The 21,051-nt window shown below is 42.4% G+C and overlaps 1 protein-coding gene across 10 annotated transcripts in view; it reads right to left on the bottom strand.

Annotated features, from left to right (window-relative positions):
* Positions 1–17,848, bottom strand: part of WDR17 (WD repeat domain 17) — a 51,885-nt gene extending 34,037 nt beyond the window's left edge. For 2 of the 10 annotated variants that reach the window (XM_083457060.1, XM_083457061.1), the window contains exons 1-4: positions 17,713–17,848; positions 5,493–5,621; positions 3,869–4,052; positions 2,686–2,916 (exon numbers count right to left, since the gene is read on the bottom strand). In XM_083457060.1, coding sequence (XP_083313186.1) covers positions 2,686–2,916; positions 3,869–4,052; positions 5,493–5,615 — 538 coding nt within the window. In that variant the 5' untranslated portion in view covers positions 5,616–5,621; positions 17,713–17,848. Of the gene's footprint in view, positions 1–2,685; positions 2,917–3,868; positions 4,053–5,492; positions 5,622–8,242; positions 8,489–10,464; positions 10,674–17,596 lie in introns of those variants that run through there. The other 8 variants (XR_014515127.1, XR_014515128.1, XM_083457059.1 and 5 more) reach the window with 8 other exon arrangements.
* Positions 17,849–21,051: the final 3,203 nt, after the last annotated feature.

The following is a 21,051-nucleotide window of genomic DNA, read 5'->3' as shown; positions in this document are numbered from 1 at the left end:
CCCTGTTGCACATATTGGTTGGGAAAGCAGTGGGGGTTTTTTTTATTGCTATGCCAATTCCAGGGAAGACTCAAGCCTCCCACTGCAACTTGAGGCTTGCTGGGCTAGCTTAGGCTCCAATGGATATTTGCTTAGCAGAGTTCCACTTCTGAAACACCCTATTTGGAGGGATTATACTGGCTACTGCTGGCAGAGATCCTTAGAATGGGGTAGGCTCTACTAGATGCAGTGGGACTTATTGGCAAGCACACATGCCAGGAAACCAGAATGACTTCTGCAGATTTATTTATTTTTACGTTTGAATGAACACCAATCTTTAAGTTAAACTTTCACATATCTGCACTCTTTTTTGTTGTGTGCCTCCACTGTGTTACTAGTAGCTAGAGAGAGCTAATTAGTTGAAAATAAAGTGAATGCACTGGGTAAAACACTAAATGCTAACAATTAAAAGTCATTGTTGCATCGTGCTAGTTACTCAATAATGACTCAGCCTTAAATTACAGCACGGAAGGTGTTCAGTGCTTTTCTGGAGGGCAAAACAGCACTTTGTAAGAAAGAAGACCGTTCACTATAATTTCCTACTAATGTCTTGTTAAAGACTGCGGGTTCAAATTCAACTGCAATATCAAGAGATGCAATTCTGCAGCAGCTTCTTGTAAACGGCATGCACTTGCCTGAACTTTTCAAAGCTTTCATTAGAGACAGGCATCCTTGCAAAACAAAGCAAGTGTACGAACTTTAATGCACAGATAGCATCCCCCAGCCTCTAAATGCCCCATTCATTTCAATGGAAGCAACAGACACTTTCATGTCTATCCTGTCATGTTCATGAAGCAAGAAAGTGAACAAGGCAGCCTGCTTAAAGTGTTTCATGTACATCTTGAGATTCATCCAGAGCTCTGGATTCGGGGTAACTGAAGGATCTTAGGAAGAGAACCCCAAATGTGGTATGATACACATATTACGAGCAATGCCTGGATGCATTCTAACAAATCAGAAACTAAGGGTCATCTCTTCAACATGATGTTTTTAATCTTTTAGTTACAGTAAGCATCCATTTTCCCTCAGAGCTAGTGTGTGTAGAAGTTGAGCCCATTCATATCTTTGGCATAAAAAATACACCAGCAGGCTTTGATTCCATCATAAAGAAGAAAAAGGAAACTGTATGCTTCTGCTTCCCTGTAGGATACAGATTACACAGCAGCATTCTAACATACAAATGTTCCAAATTTATACTGAACAGAACTGATTGGTTCATCCAATTTTAGCAAAGGCTCAACAATTCTAGTACATGGAGGTGAGAAAGTGAGATGTGACTGTGCGCTTGTATTTTTAAACCTGCAATTGAAAAGAATCCAGAACCTTCTCCACAGAAATTAACTCATTAATTAATTCATTTTATCATGTTTCTTTTTCTAAATTGGTCTAAGGTGGGGCAAATGGCTAAAAATAAGAAATCTGAACAAAATGGCTCATGATAGCTTTCTTTACTGTGACGCGTCCAAGTGCAGATTGAATTTCTACTCTGACAAGCTTGGTCCTAAACTGCCAACACTGAACAGAATGAAAAACAAATCAAAAAGATCCCTCCTTCTGAAAATGAGAACTGACACAGAACTGCAGCAGTTGCTATAGCAATATGAAAATGAATATGGTCTTGCAGAGACTGGCTTCATTCATCTAAGCAAACCTGTAGAAGCCACATGCCTACACTTGTAGCTATATAAAGATATATCCAAAGTACTGACAATCAGTCTTTTTGTTCTGACTGCCGCTCTCCAGAAACATCTTTGTTTTGAGAAGTTATAATATACCATGCTTACTGACTGCCGGTTTATGACCTCATGATGCAGCATATCTACCTTTTCTTCCATATGGGAAACTAATGTATCAAGCAACTGGCATAAAGTGGATGTCAGAATCAGGGGTACCAACTTGAATAAAATATTAGGGGGCCCAGGTAAGTCCCGCCCTGCATAATCAATCACATGATGTGGTGCATGCACACCATATGAATGGCAATGCCCATCAAGTTGGGGGGGGGAGCCCCTTCAAATATTTTGTTGGGGGGCAAAGACCCCTCAGCCCCTAGGGGTTAGCTCCTATGGTCAGAATTCTTAGTCATTCCCATCTATGTATGATTATATATATTTTTTTTATTAGCCTGTTGTTAACAAATATTTACAGACCTTGTTTGCATGGTGAACCAAACTATGGCATATTGGTACCCGGCAAACATGCTGGCTCATGTACTGATGCTCACACCTACTTTCCTCTTCCCTGGTCCTTTTAGCACAGGGATTGCGTATCATCTGAGCACGAAGCTGCAGTTAAGCTCTCCCCTCCTTAACCATGATCTGTAGCCAAGACTAAAAGGACCCGGAAGCAACAAAATGAGTGCGAGTTCCTCTCCACTTTGAATGGTCCCAGGAAGACATAGTTTGGCTTACTGTGATTTGCAAACAAGGTCGCCTTATTCCAAGAATGTGCTTATTATGCAGTAATAAATTATGATGCCTTGTTAATCTAAAATCAATCTTGTGCTGAGATTTCCACTCCCTTCCATTAGCAATGCAATGGCGGGAGGGGAGAGAATCTGTGAAAAACAAGTGTCTAGTTTTCTCAAAACAATGGTTTTCTTCACCATGTATCAAAACATGCATATGTTATAAAATAGACCCTTACCTGGCTGAAAAATAGAAAGACTTCCATCAGTGTGTCCAAATACTACTTTCCCCTTTTTCTTGGGATGCCATCTAAACAGGCAAATGTCTGACAAAAAACTGTGAGCATCTTTATGTACTGTTACACCACTTTCCGGTCCTGAAATTGTCCAAATATACAAGGGTCCTCTATGGGAGACAAAAGCAACCGCATCACCTGCATTCCAACACCAACTAAGAGATGCAGGAATTCCTGAAAAATAAAAACAAATCTAAGAATCTAAAAAATATTTGGTGCCACATCTCCAATAGTGTGATACTGAATTTAAACAAACAGGCAACTCAAATAACATTCATCTCTCAGCCTGAATATTCACTCTATGGACACATTTCAGCCTTGAGATTAAAAACACAAAGAGAATGTGTGCTGGTTCTAATGTACTTTTTTCCTCTTCAAAGGAAGAATTTCTCTGGAGAAACACATAAGGAAGTTATTACACTGGAATGGAAAGGTCACATGGTTTTTATTTTTCTTTTAAAGGAAGAGCTGCTATTTGGTTATGGATTCTTCCTGAACAAAACACAGGGAATTTCCATTCAAATGTAATCTGTTCCCTCCATAGGAAACATCCTGAAGCAGACTGCTGGCAAAGCATTAACGGCGGAATTGGCTAAGGGTCTACCCTTAAATATACATACACATAATCCAAATTAAAATACCTTAACTGGTGCCTTTTCTACTCTAATTCATAGTAATGGTCAAGCAGAGCCAACTGTTTTCACCGCAGCAATCTCCCTCTTTTCTATAGTAAGATAACAGAACAGAGGTTTGTAGTTTCAAGCTGTTGTCTGGGAAACTGGCTGTATTTGTTTTTTGTGTCATCCTAGCAAAACTATCATGACCACGCTTAGGCTCCTGTGAACTGAAATGGTGTGCATGTCAAGAGAGGCAAGGTGATGTTCACCAATTCCTTCTCCCCTCCCCTGCACCCCCTCCCATTCTATTCCGGATGCACCCCACCCCCCACAGATTGCATGTGTAGGGAACTAAAGTGGAAAATCAGTGGAAAGCACGCACACACACATTCTTCTGCTTGTGGGAGCCTTGGCTGACTTCAACTGACAGAACAGCACTTCTGGATTCAGCATTTAGTGGCTTCATTTTGCTACTAATAAATGTCATTAGACTCAAATTTCTCGCTTACCTTTTGTACCATCAAGTTTTGCAGTAACTTTTTGTTCAGCCACATTCCAAATTATTACTAAATTATCTGCGCTTGCACTTGCAAACAGGTCGTGGTTATGGGGACACCAGGAAACGGCTGTGATGGTCTTCTTGTGCTCAGACATAATTGCCCACAGTTTGAACTCATTGTACCGATGATCCAGCTAAAAGGTTACACAGATTTAAAATTAAATTTAAATATACCTCAAAAGACAGTATGTGGATCTTGCTACTTTGAGAAACATTGAAAACTAATTACACATGCATTTTATGTATGACAGAAGCTTAAGAGCCACTAGGTTGCATCCCACAATCTTATTCAGAAGGATGTAAGGAAGGGTTGGGGGGGGGGGGAGAGAGAGAGAGAGAGAGACTTTTAACACCACAGGAGAGGCAAAGGTGGCTAGTGGAGGGGGGAATCACTACAAATCAGGCTTATGTTGGCTTACCTTAAGTTCCAAGAGTTGTAGCCAACTAAGTTCTACTCAGAATAGATCCACTGAAATTAATGGACATAAGTTAGTTACATCCATTAACAGCAATGGGTCTGCTGAGCAGGACTAGCACTGGATACAGCCCCAGGTTTCTGCCTTTAAACAGCACACATTTTAATTGTACACATGAAGATATATTATAAAACTATGTCTACAGAAATATTAGGTTCCTGAAGAAATGTTTTCAAAAAAAGAATGAAGCTCTTAAAGCTATGAGCCTGGATTAAGAAGGGGGCACATGTATGCACATCTGGTGGGCATATGCAATGTTTTACAGTTTTGACAGCAAAAGAAGGCAACAGCTTGAAGGGAAATCCAAGATGGAAACCTGATGCATAGAGGTAACAGTTTTCCTTAAACAGCTCTTGTGCCTACCTTTTTTTAAAAAAACCAAAAACGTGTGAGCTTAAAGAACAATTTGGGAGTCCTAAGGCAGGCTGGGGAAACTAATGAAATTCAAGAGGACAAAATGGGATTGGGAATCATGCCTGGAGCGGTTGTGGATGCACATCGGATTAGAGATGTGTACCTAGCACTCGGTTCCCCCGCACATGGCACTGAGCTGAGGAGGCACAAAATTTAGAAGATCCATAATTGAAACCATCCACTTGGGGATGCCAAGTTTTGAAATTGTACAGGGCACCATATTAAAAAAGATTACCGAAATCCACCCCTGTGTGTACCGTAATTGCAATGTTCGCATAGGCTCTCAGTGAAACTTGTCAGATTTATCTGTTGAAGCAGACATAAATGGACATCTGTATCTGGAGCTACTGCTTTTCATGCAACCCCTTTGCTACATCGAGATACATGACTTTTTGGCCTAAGTTACAGCTTTTGAAATATATAACAGTTCTGATAGAGAGCAGTATGCAGTATCTGTACCCCAGATTCCAAGTCACTCCAGCTTGGTTACTCTGGTCCTGAACTAATGAACCGCTAACAGAATAAAAATTTTAAATTTCCCTAAAAAGGAACATTATACGTAGTTAGATTTTGTTTTAAAATAAATAAAGATCTGTTTAATCCTGCGGCAACACTTACTAAGAAACATTACTGTGTAGCAGGGGAAAAAAAATATTCACAGAGAAATCTAAAAATCCATCTCACCTGATATATATAAATAGCAAGAGTTGCACAATAGGCAAATCTATCTCCGCTCGCAGCACAGACGTCTTTATTCCAAGGCTGACACCCAGCAGCTAATAAGCCCACTTGCTTAACCTGTGCCATTTTTGCCTGGAAAACAGAGAAACAGAATAATTTAAGTGATGTTTTATTCAGCACTTTGATGTAGAACAGTCTGAAGAACAAGGAAAAACATAGCTGTAAAGCAAGAAGACATTATCTTGAATAAAACCACGCAAATATCCTTGTGATTAAATAAGCTCAGATTCTTTAACTGGTCTTTGGGACAGGTGAATGGAGACTTTGCATAGGTGCAATCTGCAAAGGCCAGCTCTCATACAAACTTCACTCATTAATTCCGATACATATTACAGTTCCGTTGAAACTTGCACATTTGGTCTAATTTTCTGATTACATCATTAAAATTAACAATGTGATAACTACGTATATATTTGTACCCAGCTCTTTCCCCACCTCACACCTAGGGCTTTTTTTCCAGGAGGAACTCACAGGAACTCATTTCCAGCACCTCTCAGGTAGGCACCACTGCTATTATAAGAGAGAAAGGGAAGTGTTCATGGTGAGTTCTGGTACCTCTTTTTCTAGTAAAATAGCACTGCTCACATCCATTAACTGATGGTCTGGCTTCTTAGAAACTAAATGCTGAAAACAAGCTGCTGAGTCTGGGCTGCTTCAAATGAAGTAGTGGGAGGAAGATGGAGAGAGAGAGATGGTTTTCCTTCTGTACTGACATTTCCATCTGCCTGAACTAAATGTACATGGGGTAAGAGTCTACTGAAGTGTGTTTATTCAATTTGGACAAATAGAAATTGTTTAGAAAACTGGATTTAAATGCATGAAATGACTCCTCTGCCCTGGCCACCTGAGGAAGAAATGATTGACTAGGGGAAATAATTTTTTTTTATGAAAAGCCTGAAGGAAATCCCAAGATGATATGAAGAAATTATGCTTAAAGTGCAGGATGGATGAGTATACAGCAGCAGCCGCTCACTTGCCTGTTACCCAGCAGGGATGCCAAGATGGAGAGGCACTGAACCCTGGCTTTGGGCAGATCAATAATCACTGAGCCAGTGAAGCAGCTTCTTTCTTGATAATGGAACATTTCAGGCTGTCAGAACCTGGCTAGTCAAGTTTCATCACTCCAAAATGCCACTTTGCAGGAAGGCACATCTAGGGCTTGCGCAGGTGTTATTCTTTGGTATTATTATTAAATTTATTACCCGTCTTTTACCAGCAGGCTTGTAACAACTATTTAAAATGTAGTAATCGGAGGTCAGTGAGGTCCCCCTCCCTATGGAGAACTGCCAAAAACTTGAACTGCACTGCATTTATTTGATCATAGTGTCTATCTGATCTTTCTTTAGAAAAACGAGAGTTTTGGTTAGCTCAGTTGGTTAGAGCATGGCGCTGACAAAACAGGTAGACAGGAAAATGACACAAGGAAGAGCATTCATTAATAATTTTATCCCTATATACACAGTCCGGTAAACGCCCAACTATGCATCTAAGCCCAGCTTCCACCTATAGATAGGATGGTCCTACTTTACAGAGGACAGTCCTCTATTTGAAGGACCTTCCCATTTGGATCCAGCTTAAAGATAAACCCTTGAAACTGCCCATGATTCAGGGGTCAGCAAACTTTTTTAGCAGGGGGCTGGTCCACTGTCCCTCAGACCTTGTGGGGGGGGGGGCTCTACCTTAGAAAACCTAATGGGATCCTCTACCATTCCACTTCTTTGTTGTCACTACCATCCTTATTCAGCTGATTTCAGACATACCCACATAGCTTCAAAGAGGACCAAGCAATTGCAGTTTTCCTCAAGTTGTCTATTCACCATTTTGATCTAGTTTCTGATCCTCAGAAGTCAGAAGGCTCTGCATGGAAAACTCACATTTTGGGAAACCTGATAATATTCCAAAAATTCTTGCAATGCGGATTTTAATTTTTGTATTATTTCTACCTCAGTAATACAGTGGTACCTTGGGTTACATACGCTTCAGGTTACATACGCTTCAGGTTACAGACTCCGCTAACCCAGAAATAGTACCTTGGGTTAAGAACTTTGCTTCAGGATGATAACAGAAATCGTGTTCTGGCGGCGCGGCAGCAGCGAGAGGCCCCATTAGCTAAAGTGGTGCTTCAGGTTAAGAACAGTTTCAGGTTAAGAACAGACCTCCGGAACGAATTAAGTACTTAACCTGAGGTACCACTGTATTCTAATATCAACTGTGCAAAGACTTGAACCACTAGTCAACATTATGCATCCAAACCAGAACTAGCTGACTTCCTCAGTAATTTAAATCAGTCACAGAGAAGCACATTCACCACAAACTGAAAGCAACTCTAAGAAAAAGAAAAGTTAAACCTCTTCAAGAGTAGGAATATATAAAATCAGCCTTGCCAAATATGTCTCAGCTATTCAAGACACAGGTGACACAAAAGCATTTTGCTACACTCACATTTTACATCATAAACAAAATACTAGTAAAAAATGATGTCTGTGGTTACCAAAACTACAACAAAGGGGAAGGGAGAGAGACCTTTCTCCCAGCCAGCTACAACAAGAGCAATATTTTAAGTCCTTCCTCATTTCTAAATATATAAAAGTGATAAAATTGAAGGAATATTTGTTCTAAATCTCTTTGAACATGAGTATGTTTTTAATAAAATGGGCTGGCTTGAAAAAGCTGGATGACTCGGTTACCCCTACCTTAACAGAGATGTCATTTTCTGCAAGCCATTTAAGGATTTCCATGTCCATTCCAAAGCCTGCAGATTCCAAATATGCAGCCTCTTTCTGTCTATAATGTGAAACCGCTTTACTTGACGGCTGAGGAAATTAAATCCTGATGTTGTTAACGAAAGAGTACTGCTACTAACAGATGCTGGAGAGCAGTCCAAGCATGGTGGAGCACTACACACACGACACAGCAATGTCAGTAGCCTGGCAACTACAGCTCTCGAAGAGGTACCATGTTAATATGCAAGTGTGCATTTTCCCAAAGTCTTCCTGTTCCAGCTCTTGTGTTCTCAGTATTGGCTCTAACTTCGTAATAATACCTTATCATTGTGTATAAGTAAGAGAGCCAGCGTGGTGTAGGACCTGGGGGACCAGTGTTCGAATCCCCACTCAGCATTAAGCTCAAGGGGTGCCCTTGGGCAAGTCACTGCCTCTCGGCCTAACCTACTTCACAGGGTTGTTGTGGGGATCAGTTGAAGAGGGGGAGCAGAGGCAGATTTAGGGGAGCAGGACCAGTTCAGTCACACTGGGCATGAAGCCTCTGGGGTTTCCCAACTATGATGTAGAATAGAAGGCAAGAGCCAGGGGGTACCAAATTTGGGCATTCCACAAGGCACTGCTGAAATTTGAGGTCCCAAGGACTGCCACTGGTGGGACAACCATGTATACCACCTTGAGCTCCTTGGAGAAAAAAGGGGGATATAAATAAATTAATTAATCTACTTATTGCCAGTCATATCCAATGCATGCTGTCTTTCTGTTTCCAACAATTCACGTGTGCACAAATGAGTAAACACTGAAATGTTGTATATAATGCCATTTATCAATTTCTGCAGGACATTCATTTTCGCCAAGCAATGTTATTATCTGCTGTGTGTAGGGGGGAGCCATCTTCAAGGAGGCATCCACCCAGCTGTCACACACAAGGTAAAATAGCTCTTCTAAAATATCATCTGCAGTTTTCATAAATACTTATTTCTTTAATCAGGTGACAACCCTTAATACAACTACGCACACAAGAAGTTACAAGAAAAGAGACTCCATCCCTCTGTCATGTCCCTGTCACTCCTATGTGAGCAATGCATAGTGCATATACATGCAGCTGCAGCATGCATGTATATGTGTACATACATACTATTCACAAAAGATCCATCTGCCTGACTCATCACAAATTATGGCATGCATATTTGCATGTTTGTATTGTCAGTGCATCTTCCTTTGTTTTGTTCTGTTGTGCTAAACTGTGTTCATTCAGCTTCTCAGGTTTGAAGCCACATGATGCTACAACCTTGCAGAATGTAATCAGATCTGGGTCTCAGAAGTATCTGAATGGAAGATGGTGTGAAAACCGTATGCACACAGCCTTGAGCGCTACCCAGAAAAAGCAGGATGTGAAAGATATTTAATAAATTAATAAATTCTGTTCTTATTATTTCTTTTAGAGATATTTATAACTTGCTATGATTTTTTAAAAATACAATATCGAACTGATCTTTTTATCCTGCTGTACCATTTGAAAAACTGCACTGCTGCAAGATGCTGATCATAACAACAAAGAGGATCTATGCAGCTGCATTTGTGCACTGTGATGTATTTCATGCAACTTACAACCAGTGCACCAAAATTCAGACTTTTCCACTCCCTCTACTCTCTCTTAAACCCATGGAAAATTATAATTTCCTGAAGCAGTTGTTCGATATCTTTAAATTTCCCCCCCAAACATCATACAAAGATCACCATAGCAACCCTGTTTCTTACTGCAAAATACTGTTAATGCCTTCACCAGTCTTCAAAAAACACTGAGTAAAATTCAATGCTGCATTTAGTAAAACTGGCTTAATATCTATTAATCGCTTCTTAATTATTTCCCACCTTCATAGCTATTGCATCAATTTCTTCCAATTCAGTAAAATAAACATTTTGCAGTATATTGTATTTTAAGCACGGAACCCCAACTAGATTCCACTGTTTGCAAACTGACAGCTTACCTTTAGCTCCAAACATCAAATTGTTATTATAAAACAATGTATTACATGATTAATTTTAATTTCACCCATCAAATAAATATTTCTGATTCAACCACTGCACTGCAGTGCGAAGTATAAATGCTATAAACAACAGGCAATACGCTGCAGAAAGATTCAGTGAGATTCAATACAAAGCAGTTATTTCTACAAAAGAAAGGATCTTACTCTTTGTTGTCCATCATACCAATCGTCTTCATCAAACCAATATGAAATACAACTCATCCAAGCCATTGTATATTTGAAATGTAGGATATGGTAACTAAGCCCTTGAATAATGCTAAGGCAATATGGATACTGTGTGGAAATTTCTGAGACTACACAGAGATGAGCCCAATGCTCTGTGAAATCAACTCATCTATAAAAGCAAGTATGACTATGACTATTTCATAGAAGACATTTTTAAAAGATTCAAGCACAAATAAGATCCATATATGGTATATGAGATCCAAACAAGGAAAGGAGAACAATTTAGGATGGGGGGACACACACACACAAAACCATTACTACATTATTATTATGGAGGTTTATTAATGTTTCGGGCTATAGAAAACAACACAGACTGTCTCTCTTAGTTCAATGGGATTCACTCCCGTCCCAAGTTACTTTGCATAAGACTGCAGCCTAAGCAGTAATGCAGTGATGGTGTGTTGGGAATTACCGGTAAATCTCAATGAACACTGTGCAATCAGGGCAATCTTAAGTATATCCGGTGCTGTGGTGCAAAGATATCTGTGCCCCCCCCCCCGCCCCCGGTTTCCCAGAGTTGCTGAGCTTTTTATGGCGCTGCTGGCCGCTTTGCGGGGCTGGAAGAGGCAGGCAGCGGCTGGAGGGCGGCTCCTCTGGCAGGAAAGAGGTGGAGGCTCCGGGCACGGCGCTGCTTCAGCGAGGTGGGCGAGGGTGGCGAGCTGGCGCCCAGAGGTGCCACGCCCAGCCTCCGCCTCTTCCCTGGCGCCCATGTCGCAGTGGCCATGGCAGGCAGAGGATCTGGGCGCGGCGCTGCTTCAGAGCAGCATGGCGGAGGCGGGCAAGGGCAGTGAGCTGATGTCAGGAGGCACTGCGTCCAGCCTCTGCCTCTTCCCTGGAGCCCTCCAGAACTTGGCACCCCAGCGCCCCGTGCCACTTGTCTCTGTGGGCAAGACGCCCCTGTGTGCAATCAATCCAGTGGCCCATACAGTCATACCTCAGGTTACAGACGCTTCAGGTTGCGTTTTTTCAGGTTACGGACCGCCAAACCCCGGAAGTACCGGAACAGGTTACTTCCGGGTTTCAGCAGTCGCGCATGTGCAGAAGCACTAAATCACACTTTGCGCATGCGCAGAAGCACCGAATCACAACCCGTGCATGCGCAGACGCATCGCTGCGGGTTGCAAACGTGTATCCCGCACGGATCACGTTCACAACCTGAGCGTCCACTGTATTTATTTATAGAAGTATTTCCATATTACCATATCATAAAATATCAAGCTGGTGTACACTGCTAAAACACAGAATACCATTTTTTAAAATGAAATGAAATTTAAAACGCATATAATCATTAAGGTGACTGGTGAGAGACACCCCCACGCACACACAAAACAGCTGCAAAGGTTTGTGGGCAAAAAGAATATCTTGAAGAGATGCCTGAAAGTTAAAAGCAAGGATGCCGGCCAAATCTTTGCTGGAATAGTGTTCCAGAGCCTGGGATAGGTGACGCTAAATGTCCAATTTCCAGTTGAGGCCAGTCAGACCTCTGTAACATCGGGGCCAGTGATCGAGCTAAGATCTAATGGATGTCCAACATTGCATTTCTTTTCTTGTATTTTGGAACCGTGACATGAAAGCAACCATAAGTTTTGTGACATTTGCATCATTGTGATGCTTTCAACCACATATTTTCCTGAAAGTATGTGGCTTTTTTTTTTTTAAGAGCAGACAGGTGTGAGAAGGAGGCTTAATCTTCCCCTTCAAATGCCCACTCAACTAAAAGTGGAAAAAAATAAGAGACTAATACCAAGACTGGAAGCAGAACTGCGTGTCATCAGCATATTGCTGACAAGGTACTCCAAAGCTCCAGATGACCCCACTCGGCGGTTTCATGTAGATGTTAAACAGCACGGGGGATAAAACTGAACCCTGAGGAACCCCACACTGAAGACTCCACAGGCCCAAAGAGCAGTCCCCAAGCATCACCCTCTGTAAAAGTCTAGCCACAGCAAACCAGTGCCACCCACCCCAAACTCGGACAGGCACTCCAGGAGGATACCATGGCTGATGGTACTGAAAGCTCCTGTGAGTTGAAGGAGAATTATAAGGGTCACATTTCCCCTGTCTCTCTCCTGACACACGTCATTATACAGGGCAACCAAAGCAGTTTCTATGCCAAAACTGGGTCTAAACCCAGATTGAAATGGATCTAGAAAATCAGTTTCCTCCAAGAGTGCCTGGATATAGTCTACAGATCCTTGCCCAAGAAGGCAAGATTGGCAACTTACTTACTTATGCTGCAATCCTATACCCCTGATTTCGATGGGGCTCACTTTGAAATAGAAATGCACAGTAAAGGTAAAGGGACCCCTGACCATTAGGTCCAGTTGTGACCGACTCTGGGGTTGCGGTGCTCATCTCGCTTTATTGGCCGAAGGAGCCGGCGTACAGCTTCCGGTTCATGTGGCCAGCATGACTAAGCTGCTTCTGGCGAACCAGAGCAGCGCACGGAAACGCCGTTTACCTTACCGCCGGAGCGGTACCTATTTATCTAGTTGCACTTTGACGTGCTTTCGAACTGCTAGGTTGGCAGGAGCAGGGACCGAGCAACGGGAGCTCACCCCATCACAGGGATTCGAACTGCCAACCTTCTGATCGGCAAGCCCTAGCCTCTGTGGTTTAACCCACAGCGCCACCCGCATCCCAGAAATGCACAGTATTGCACAGTAAAAGAGCAACTCCACCCTCACTCCAAATTCAATCTCAGTCAACCTTATAAGGTGCATACATGATAAGGTACAAAGGTAAATGACCCCTGGACAGTTAAGCCCAGTCAAAGGCAACTATGCGGTGCAGCACTCATCTCGCTTCAGGTCGAGGGAGCTGCCGTTTGTTCACAGACAACTTTCTGGGTAATGTGGCCAGCATGACTAAACCGCTTCTAGCGCAATGGAACACCGTGACATAAGCCAGAGCGCACGGAAATGCCGTATACCTTCCTGCCACAGTGGTACCTATTTATCTACTTGCACTGTATGCTTTCAAACTGCTAGGTTGGAAATAGCTGGGACAGAGCAACGGGAGCTCAACCCGCCACATGGATTTGAACTGCCGACCTTCCAATCAGAAAGTCCAAGAGGTTCAGTGGTTTAGACCACAGCACCACATACATGATATGGCTCATCTGAAGTAGTAAATCAAAGTGAATTTCTATTAATGCTTTCAATATTTATAGATCTACCACAGGCTTTCTGCTTAAAATACAAGTTCTTCTCAATTGCTTCTCCCTTCCAACAAGAAAGTCTTGGTCATTCTTTCCAACATATGAAATTAAAGCTTGCTGCTTATTTAAAACAAAACGTAACTGAACAATATTAAACTTATAACAAAGATAAATGGGGACATTCTTGATTTGATCTAAATTAAGACCAGCTTTTGAAAGTAATCCCAGGAGTCTTCAAAGGAGATATAAACACAAATCCCATCCAATGCATTGCTACTTAATTCTGTCATTAGTGTCACCATGGTGACCAAGCCCGTCCAGACCCCAGAAACCCTTGCTTAAAAGTCTATGGTTCTACATGGCACTAACCACATAGCCTCCAATTAATACCAAAAGGCAATAAGAACACAATGCACTCTGCAGAATCAAACCCTGGATCCAGGCCTGCATATAAAGTGAAGACATTGTAACATTATTACAGTATACACAAGCTTTAAACATTCAAACAAGTTTCTTTCTAAAGTCCAGGTTTCAGAAGATGCATGCATAAACTTCCCCTACTCCAAAGTCCGTTTCGGGGGCCTAATCTGGCCCTCTGTTCAATTTAATTTGGCCCCCGTGGCAGTATATGACCTGGGGTAAAATCCCAAAAAACATCAACTCAACAACTATGGGGTAAAATTGTAAAAAATGTTCAACAACTTTAATCCTAAAAAATGCTCGACAACCTTGGCCGGCCCTCACACATGTTCACTTCATCAAACCTGGCCCTCTTTGAAAAAGGTTTGGGCACCCCTGCGACCATATACCATACTTATGGAAAAGTTTTGCTTAATCTGCTTAACAAATTAAGTGTTACGTGGTAACAGTCCACTGGGACTAGGGTGCGAGAACTCACAAGTATATAAACGATGACGTCCCTGGGGAGACAGCTGAAAGAGTGTTAAGGAGCACCCTGGAGCTTAACTGAGTAAGCAGAACTTCAGAATCTGAAGGTGCAGCTGCTGCCACAGAAATCATTTTAGCACCTTATACAAGGAGTTAAAAGAAGTCTAGGCCCATATGAAGCTAACTGAAACTTTATTTCAGTAATACCTTTATGGTACTGACCAAAATGACACAAAATTATAGAAAGCTTTTGTACTCTCCAGATCTCTTAATAAAGCAAGATGCTACACAAAGCAGGGGGAGGGGAAAAAACCCTCCCCATAAACTGAAAAATTAGGCTATTAGAGCCATGAAATCCAACATGAGGCACAACTGTCCTAGTTGGAGTTGATGGGAGTTGTAGTTCAAACCATCAGGAGAGCGCTAGGTTGGAGAAGAATAGTTTATAAACAATAGCTGAAAGGAAGGAGAGTTTTGTGAAAATGTTTTCAAAGAAGCTGTGATGTTTCAAGGATAGGAATATGTAAATATAACCGTTCTTGTTTAGGCTCTCTACAGGCATTCAGTCTAGTCATTGTCTTTATTGCTATAACTAAAATACCATACTACCAATAACATCAAGAACCAACCCAAGGACACCCCAAGTTTCCCACTGGAAAGCATTATTATTGTACTTCCTATAAAAATTCTGTTCTGTTGTTGCTTCTCTCTCATGTTTATTTAGTAAAACTGAGAAACAAACAGTTGAAGGGGAAATTAATATAACTGGAATCCAAACACAGCAGGAAGGCTCACTGGATAAGTGCTGAGTAACAAAAAAAGGCTTCCTAACCCTTATGGTCAATCTTATAAAATGGTTGGCTAGTGGGTTCCAGCAGAATATTCCTCTGGTGTGCTGGGGGGGGGGGGGTTGGTCTGCAAGAAGTTTTTCTCTTTTTTTAAAAAAGGAAGGGAACACTGGATCATGTTTCCTCAGCTACAGTCCAATGTAGCACTATTTTTCCTGGACTGAATTATTCAGTTCTGCTGCACATACACAGTACAGTACATCAGTCCTAACTCTGTGGATTACCACATAGTGTGCTGCATGAAAGTTTAGCATGTGGACTGGTAGTCACCTGTACTTCTGAGGCAGTTTTTAAACAGATTATAAGCAGCGTCAGAATGCAGTTCACCATGAGGCTACAAATAAACTCTCTTCCTAGTTAGCACTTCCACAAGTTATTTTTTAATGGTCCTTTGCAAAGGCACTTGATGCACAATGTACATAGCTTGAGTGAGGAACTCACTGGGGATCCACAATCACCCCTTTTGGGTAAGATGTACTTTTTTCATAGACCTTAGCTATGAGTCCTTCTTCAAGAAGCTGGCTGAGCAGCATGCTCGTTGGCTGGCTCTTGTGATTATTATTAAAACACACACACAACACAACAACAAGCACTTTCAAGTTAGAAAATAATAATACACTTGTTTTTTATAAAAGGCACCAAATCTACATTTAAGTAGAGGAACATGCCATATGCCTAAAACCCCCTTTTTAAGCTAAAAGCTGCCCAAATTATTTGAGTGGGGTAGAGTGGAGGAGATGAAGAGAGAAGAAACCAGTGTTCAGTTTGATAGAGGAGGAAAGGGAAGAATGAGCAGAGCCAACCGGGCCAGTTGTGGGGAAGCAGGAGCTCCTGTGGATGTGTAAATCTGTACACAAATAATCATTACTCAAACTGCACATACTTCTTCCACTTTCCAATTTATTTTTCTGATCTCATTGTAAGCCACATGTTTAAACATTTTGCATTTTAATTCTCCATGAAATCAAATGAACACTCTGGGCAGATATCACTGTTAGACAAATGGATTATTCAAAGGGATCCAGTACATTGCCAACCCCCAGTGCCATCATTAAGCAAGCAAGGTATTTTCAGCTTTTCAAAAGCACAGAATTTCGATGTTGCCATGTTTTTGTCTTTAAAACAACCCAGTTCCATAGAGAGATCACTTCACACTGCCTTCACATTTCATCATGCAACTGAATGGGGGAAGGGATAGTTGGCTCTTCAATACAGTACTTGGCTTACAACATCACATTCTTTAAGTTTGCTTAAATGTCCTATGATCTATTTGAGTGCTTGCCTTACTCTATTTTTGCTATTTATTGTTCAGCATCTCTCCCATTTCAACCACTGAATGTTGTAGATGCGACATCTTAAAAACTAATAGATTTATTGCAGTAAGTAGTCTCCTGGATGGGAGCCTACATCTGATGGCTCTAGTCCAAGGAAGCCCATGCCACAGTCAACCTAAGACAATTTGTTTTTCCTACCACAACCTAACACAGCTACACCTCTGAATGTTGTAGACACGTACAAAGTGGGGAAAGCATTGCAGCACTATGCCTGCCCTTTTATACCAAAAACTGTATACACTTTTCCTTCAAATCTACATGCAACAAGTTGTTTTTTTTAAGTGATGGCACACTGTCAGAAACCCCGCCTGCACACACAGAGAAAAAAAATCAAAACGCTTCTATTATTACTGCCTGAAAAAAATGCTTGTTTGCAACAGCCACTTCCCACGTGCACCCGGATCACAAAACATGGAACTGTAAAGTATTCTAATCCCGCCCCCCTTTAAAAAGAAAAAGTTAAGCACACCATGTCCTTTTGGATGGGGGGGGGGGGAGCAAGCATCTTAATGCGAAACGCTTGCCAGAAAACGTACTTATTTCTCCATAACCTAAAAAACGAAAGGAGGTACAAGAGCTACAGATGAATATCATGAGCAGGAGAGAAGAGCGTGAAGGGTTGGAATCAGGACCACAAGCCAAGTATGAATTGCAAGATAAATAGAGCCCAAAGGGAAAGGCGGCCAGGCCAGCAGCGCACAGGCAGGACTCCCGCAACGTGGCTGCAAGGGCTCCCAGGCTGCACGACAGCCAAGCCACGCCTCAGCTTCCTTCCCCACCTAGGAAAGGTCAGCGAGGCCCCTTTCCCGCCCGCTTCCCACCTGGGGAACAGACAACCTGCTTGCATCAAGGGCTACAGGTTGGTCTCCTCGCCACACCAACCCGCTCTCGGCTCCGCTCGCTTGCCCGTCTGCCTCCTCCTCCTGCTGCTGCCTACCTGCCCGTGGCGAGGCGCTGGCAGGCGCTACTGGACTTGCCCGCGCGCGCGCGCACGACAACGCACGCGCACTCCGCGCGCGCTGACAGCTCCGAGAGAGGCGCAGCGCGGCGACGCCGCGGAGGAAAAGAAGCAGCCGCCGCAGGCGGGAGGCTAACCTCGTTACCTTGGCAACTGGCTGGGCCCGCCCCCTTCGCTTCGCGCGGATTGATGGCTGCTCGATGGAGGGGCGTGGCGTTCTCGTGATGGACGTCGCGGCAGCGGGGGGGGGCGGGTTGCCAAGGCAACGGACCGGGTGAGAGGGGAAAGGCTTAGCCCACAAACAGTATCACGGGCGGCCTGGCCTTGGAAGGTGGATTTTGCTCCCCCCACTTTTGTCTACGCTCACTTTTTCTCGCATGCCTCATTTTTTTTTTATTTGTAACTCCCACCTCTTTCTTCTGTTGCTAGGTATTATTGGGGAGGCAACCATGGTCAGGAAAGGGAACTTTTAAAAATGCGTAGATAAATGAAATAGTAATAAATATACCACGCATCTGAGGAAATGGACCCTATTCCATGAAAGGTTGTGCCCTATTTTTTATTTTTTATAGCCTTTAAGGTGCTATCAGATTTGTGGAATGCTCTCCCCCAAGGAGGTTCATCTGGTACCTTCATTATACACCTTTAGGAGCCAGATGAAAACATTCAACCAGGCCTTTGGTTAATTAACATCTTATACCCCTTTTTAAATGTGTTTGTTTTTTGGGGGGTGTTTATTTGTTCTGTGGTTTTTGTTATTGTTTTATTACATGCTTTTGTGTTTTATATATTGTGGTTTTATACCGTGAGCCACCCTGATATCTTCGGATGAATGCAAGGACTGTATACCAGTGTAATAAAATGATAACAATTCTACTTGTTTTTCTTCGCCTCTTGATGACTCAGTGCTGTGCGAATTTATTCCATTGGAAACACTGTGCTCAGAAGTGAGATGAAATGTTCTGTTTGTGGCATTGGATCTGCGATGAGTTATTCCTCTTGGGTCTGTGAGCTCTGCAGACTGCAAAGAGGAAGAAGGCTCCCCCAAAAGCCCTACTGGCACATCAGGGACAGAATCTGCTTCACACAATCAGGCAGTGAAAATATTATATATGTCAGTGTAGTAAACTCGCATCTCCCATATGGCATAATGCAAGGCCCGTGTTTTCAAGTTCAAAGAATGGGGAGGGGGGGTGTTTCACAGATGTGTGCCCCCATATATGCAGTGAGTGTACAAATTTCTGCTGAACTACAGAGTTCCCATTCCCACCGATTCAAACCTGTTTGAACTGATGGCACAATATGAATTATTAGGAAAGATAATATGAATCAATGTGAGCAAAATGTTATCAAAGCAACATACCGAATTATGATTTCAAACCTATGATTTGAGTGACCTCTGGTGGGAGTTAATAATGCAGTAGACACTCATCAGATGCTTACAAAAGGATTTACCGTTCTTCCAGATCATAGTTTGATTGGGGAGGGAGATCTTGATTTAATTTAGGGTTGCTATACGTCTGGAATTTCCTGGACATATATGGAATACTGCAGTCAACAGCAGTGTCTGTGTGAAAATTGGCAAAAACGTCTGGGAAAATCCGGACGTATGTTGGCAGTGCCGTTGTTGCCTATTTCCCATAAAAATAGCTCAAAAATGGCATTTTCCCCTTGCAATTTTGCCAAAAAAGCTCAACAGCTTTGGCCAAAACTAAAAGAAACTCAACAACTTTGCCAAAAATGCTACACATGCATGGCCCACCCTCTCTTGTTGGGAGCATTTTCACCAGATTCAAGCCCACTTCTTTCCCCCATTCTTCCAAGTGAAACCACCCTATGTTGCCTCAATCTCCAGGATTCCTCCCTCCTCTTTATTTTCTATGAGATTGCCTTTCTAGCCTGTGAGCTAATGCAGCCATGTAGTGCCACTGCTACATCTCTCCCTCCCTCAGGAAAGAAACCTTGTGTAAACAATCTCATCGCATGATCAGTGGCTCTGCAGAACTGTTTCCCTTTTTAGTGCTTTCCCTTCACTCTGTTTTACTTTTCCTCTTCTCTGGTTCCTCCAGATGCGGTCGCCAAGCGGTCATCGCTGCATATGGTACGGTGGCTGCTGTTGTTTGAGACCACACACAGCTTGGCTGGGAATTCCATCCCCACTGCTTGACCAGGCTGGTCTGGACTGCAGCCAAGTAGGCAGCAGGACATAGCCAGTCCAGCCCACTGATACCTCTTGCAGAGTTGTCAGATGGTTGATCTGCACTACATAGCACCTAGGATTTATTTATTTATTGTGGAGGTCATGTGATCAGATGGCAGCTTTCTGGACAGCACATCTTCAGACTGCAGGTGAAAGTCTATTTCTGAATGCTTCCCATAAAACAAAACAAAAATGTTAAACGTGCTTACAAGTCAAAAAGGAAAAAAAAGCCCGTCAAGGAATAACATTTTTGCCTGGCCTTCTCCCCTGCTGTGTGCAGATTTGCAGGGAATTTTCAATATACACTGTGTGCCTTGGATTTCACGAGGGAAGGAAGCTGAGGTATAAAAATGAGCTGAGGAGAGAGACTTCATCAGGCAAGGCCTTCCTCCACCTGCCTTGCTCCACTCTCTAGTCTCTGCTTCTCAATTTGTATTGTATTATTTGATGTACTGTGGCTTGCTGTTGTTATTTTTTTGTAGTTTAGAAATTATTTATTGTAACTGTAAAGGGTGAATCTCTGTTTAACTTTTATATGCTGATGTTATTATTTTATGCTATTCTAATGATTGTTGAATGTTTCTTTTTTGAAGTAGGTTGCTTATTTTAAAGTTATGTTTTATTATCACATTTTTGTATTGCATTAGATTGTTACAAGATGTACATTTTTTGTTTCTTCTGCTTGTAAACCGCTTTGAGTATTGCAAGCTAGAAAGACGGTATACAAATGGGGGGGGGGGTTAAGATGATAAATTTAAGAAAATAAACAATTATCAGAAGCAAGTCCCACAAAATTCAATGAGGAAAAGTATATTACACCCCAACCTCTGAGTGGTGTGGGATTCCAGGGGTGCCAGGCAGGTGCACTTACTAGGGTCTGTGCTTCCTTTTGCACCATGAGGAACAGCGGAGACTGTGGTGTCTTTATGAAATATGGTTCATTTACACATATATACAACCTGAGGCTAGATGGAGAGAGTTCAGAGCATTCACATCCTGAGAGAGTCCTCTTCCTTTTATTGTTAAAGCCTCAGATTCCAAGAGATTCCGCAAACTCTGTGTGGAATAAAACAGACATACAGCCTTCTGTCCTGGAATGCCCCCCCCCCCCATTTTAC

The sequence above is a fragment of the Podarcis tiliguerta genome (genome assembly GCF_965153285.1).
Source record: "Podarcis tiliguerta genome assembly, chromosome: 9".
NCBI lineage: Eukaryota > Metazoa > Chordata > Lepidosauria > Squamata > Lacertidae > Podarcis > Podarcis tiliguerta.
The sequence above is the reverse complement of the archived record's forward strand: the minus strand, read 5'-3'. Positions and strand labels throughout refer to the sequence as shown.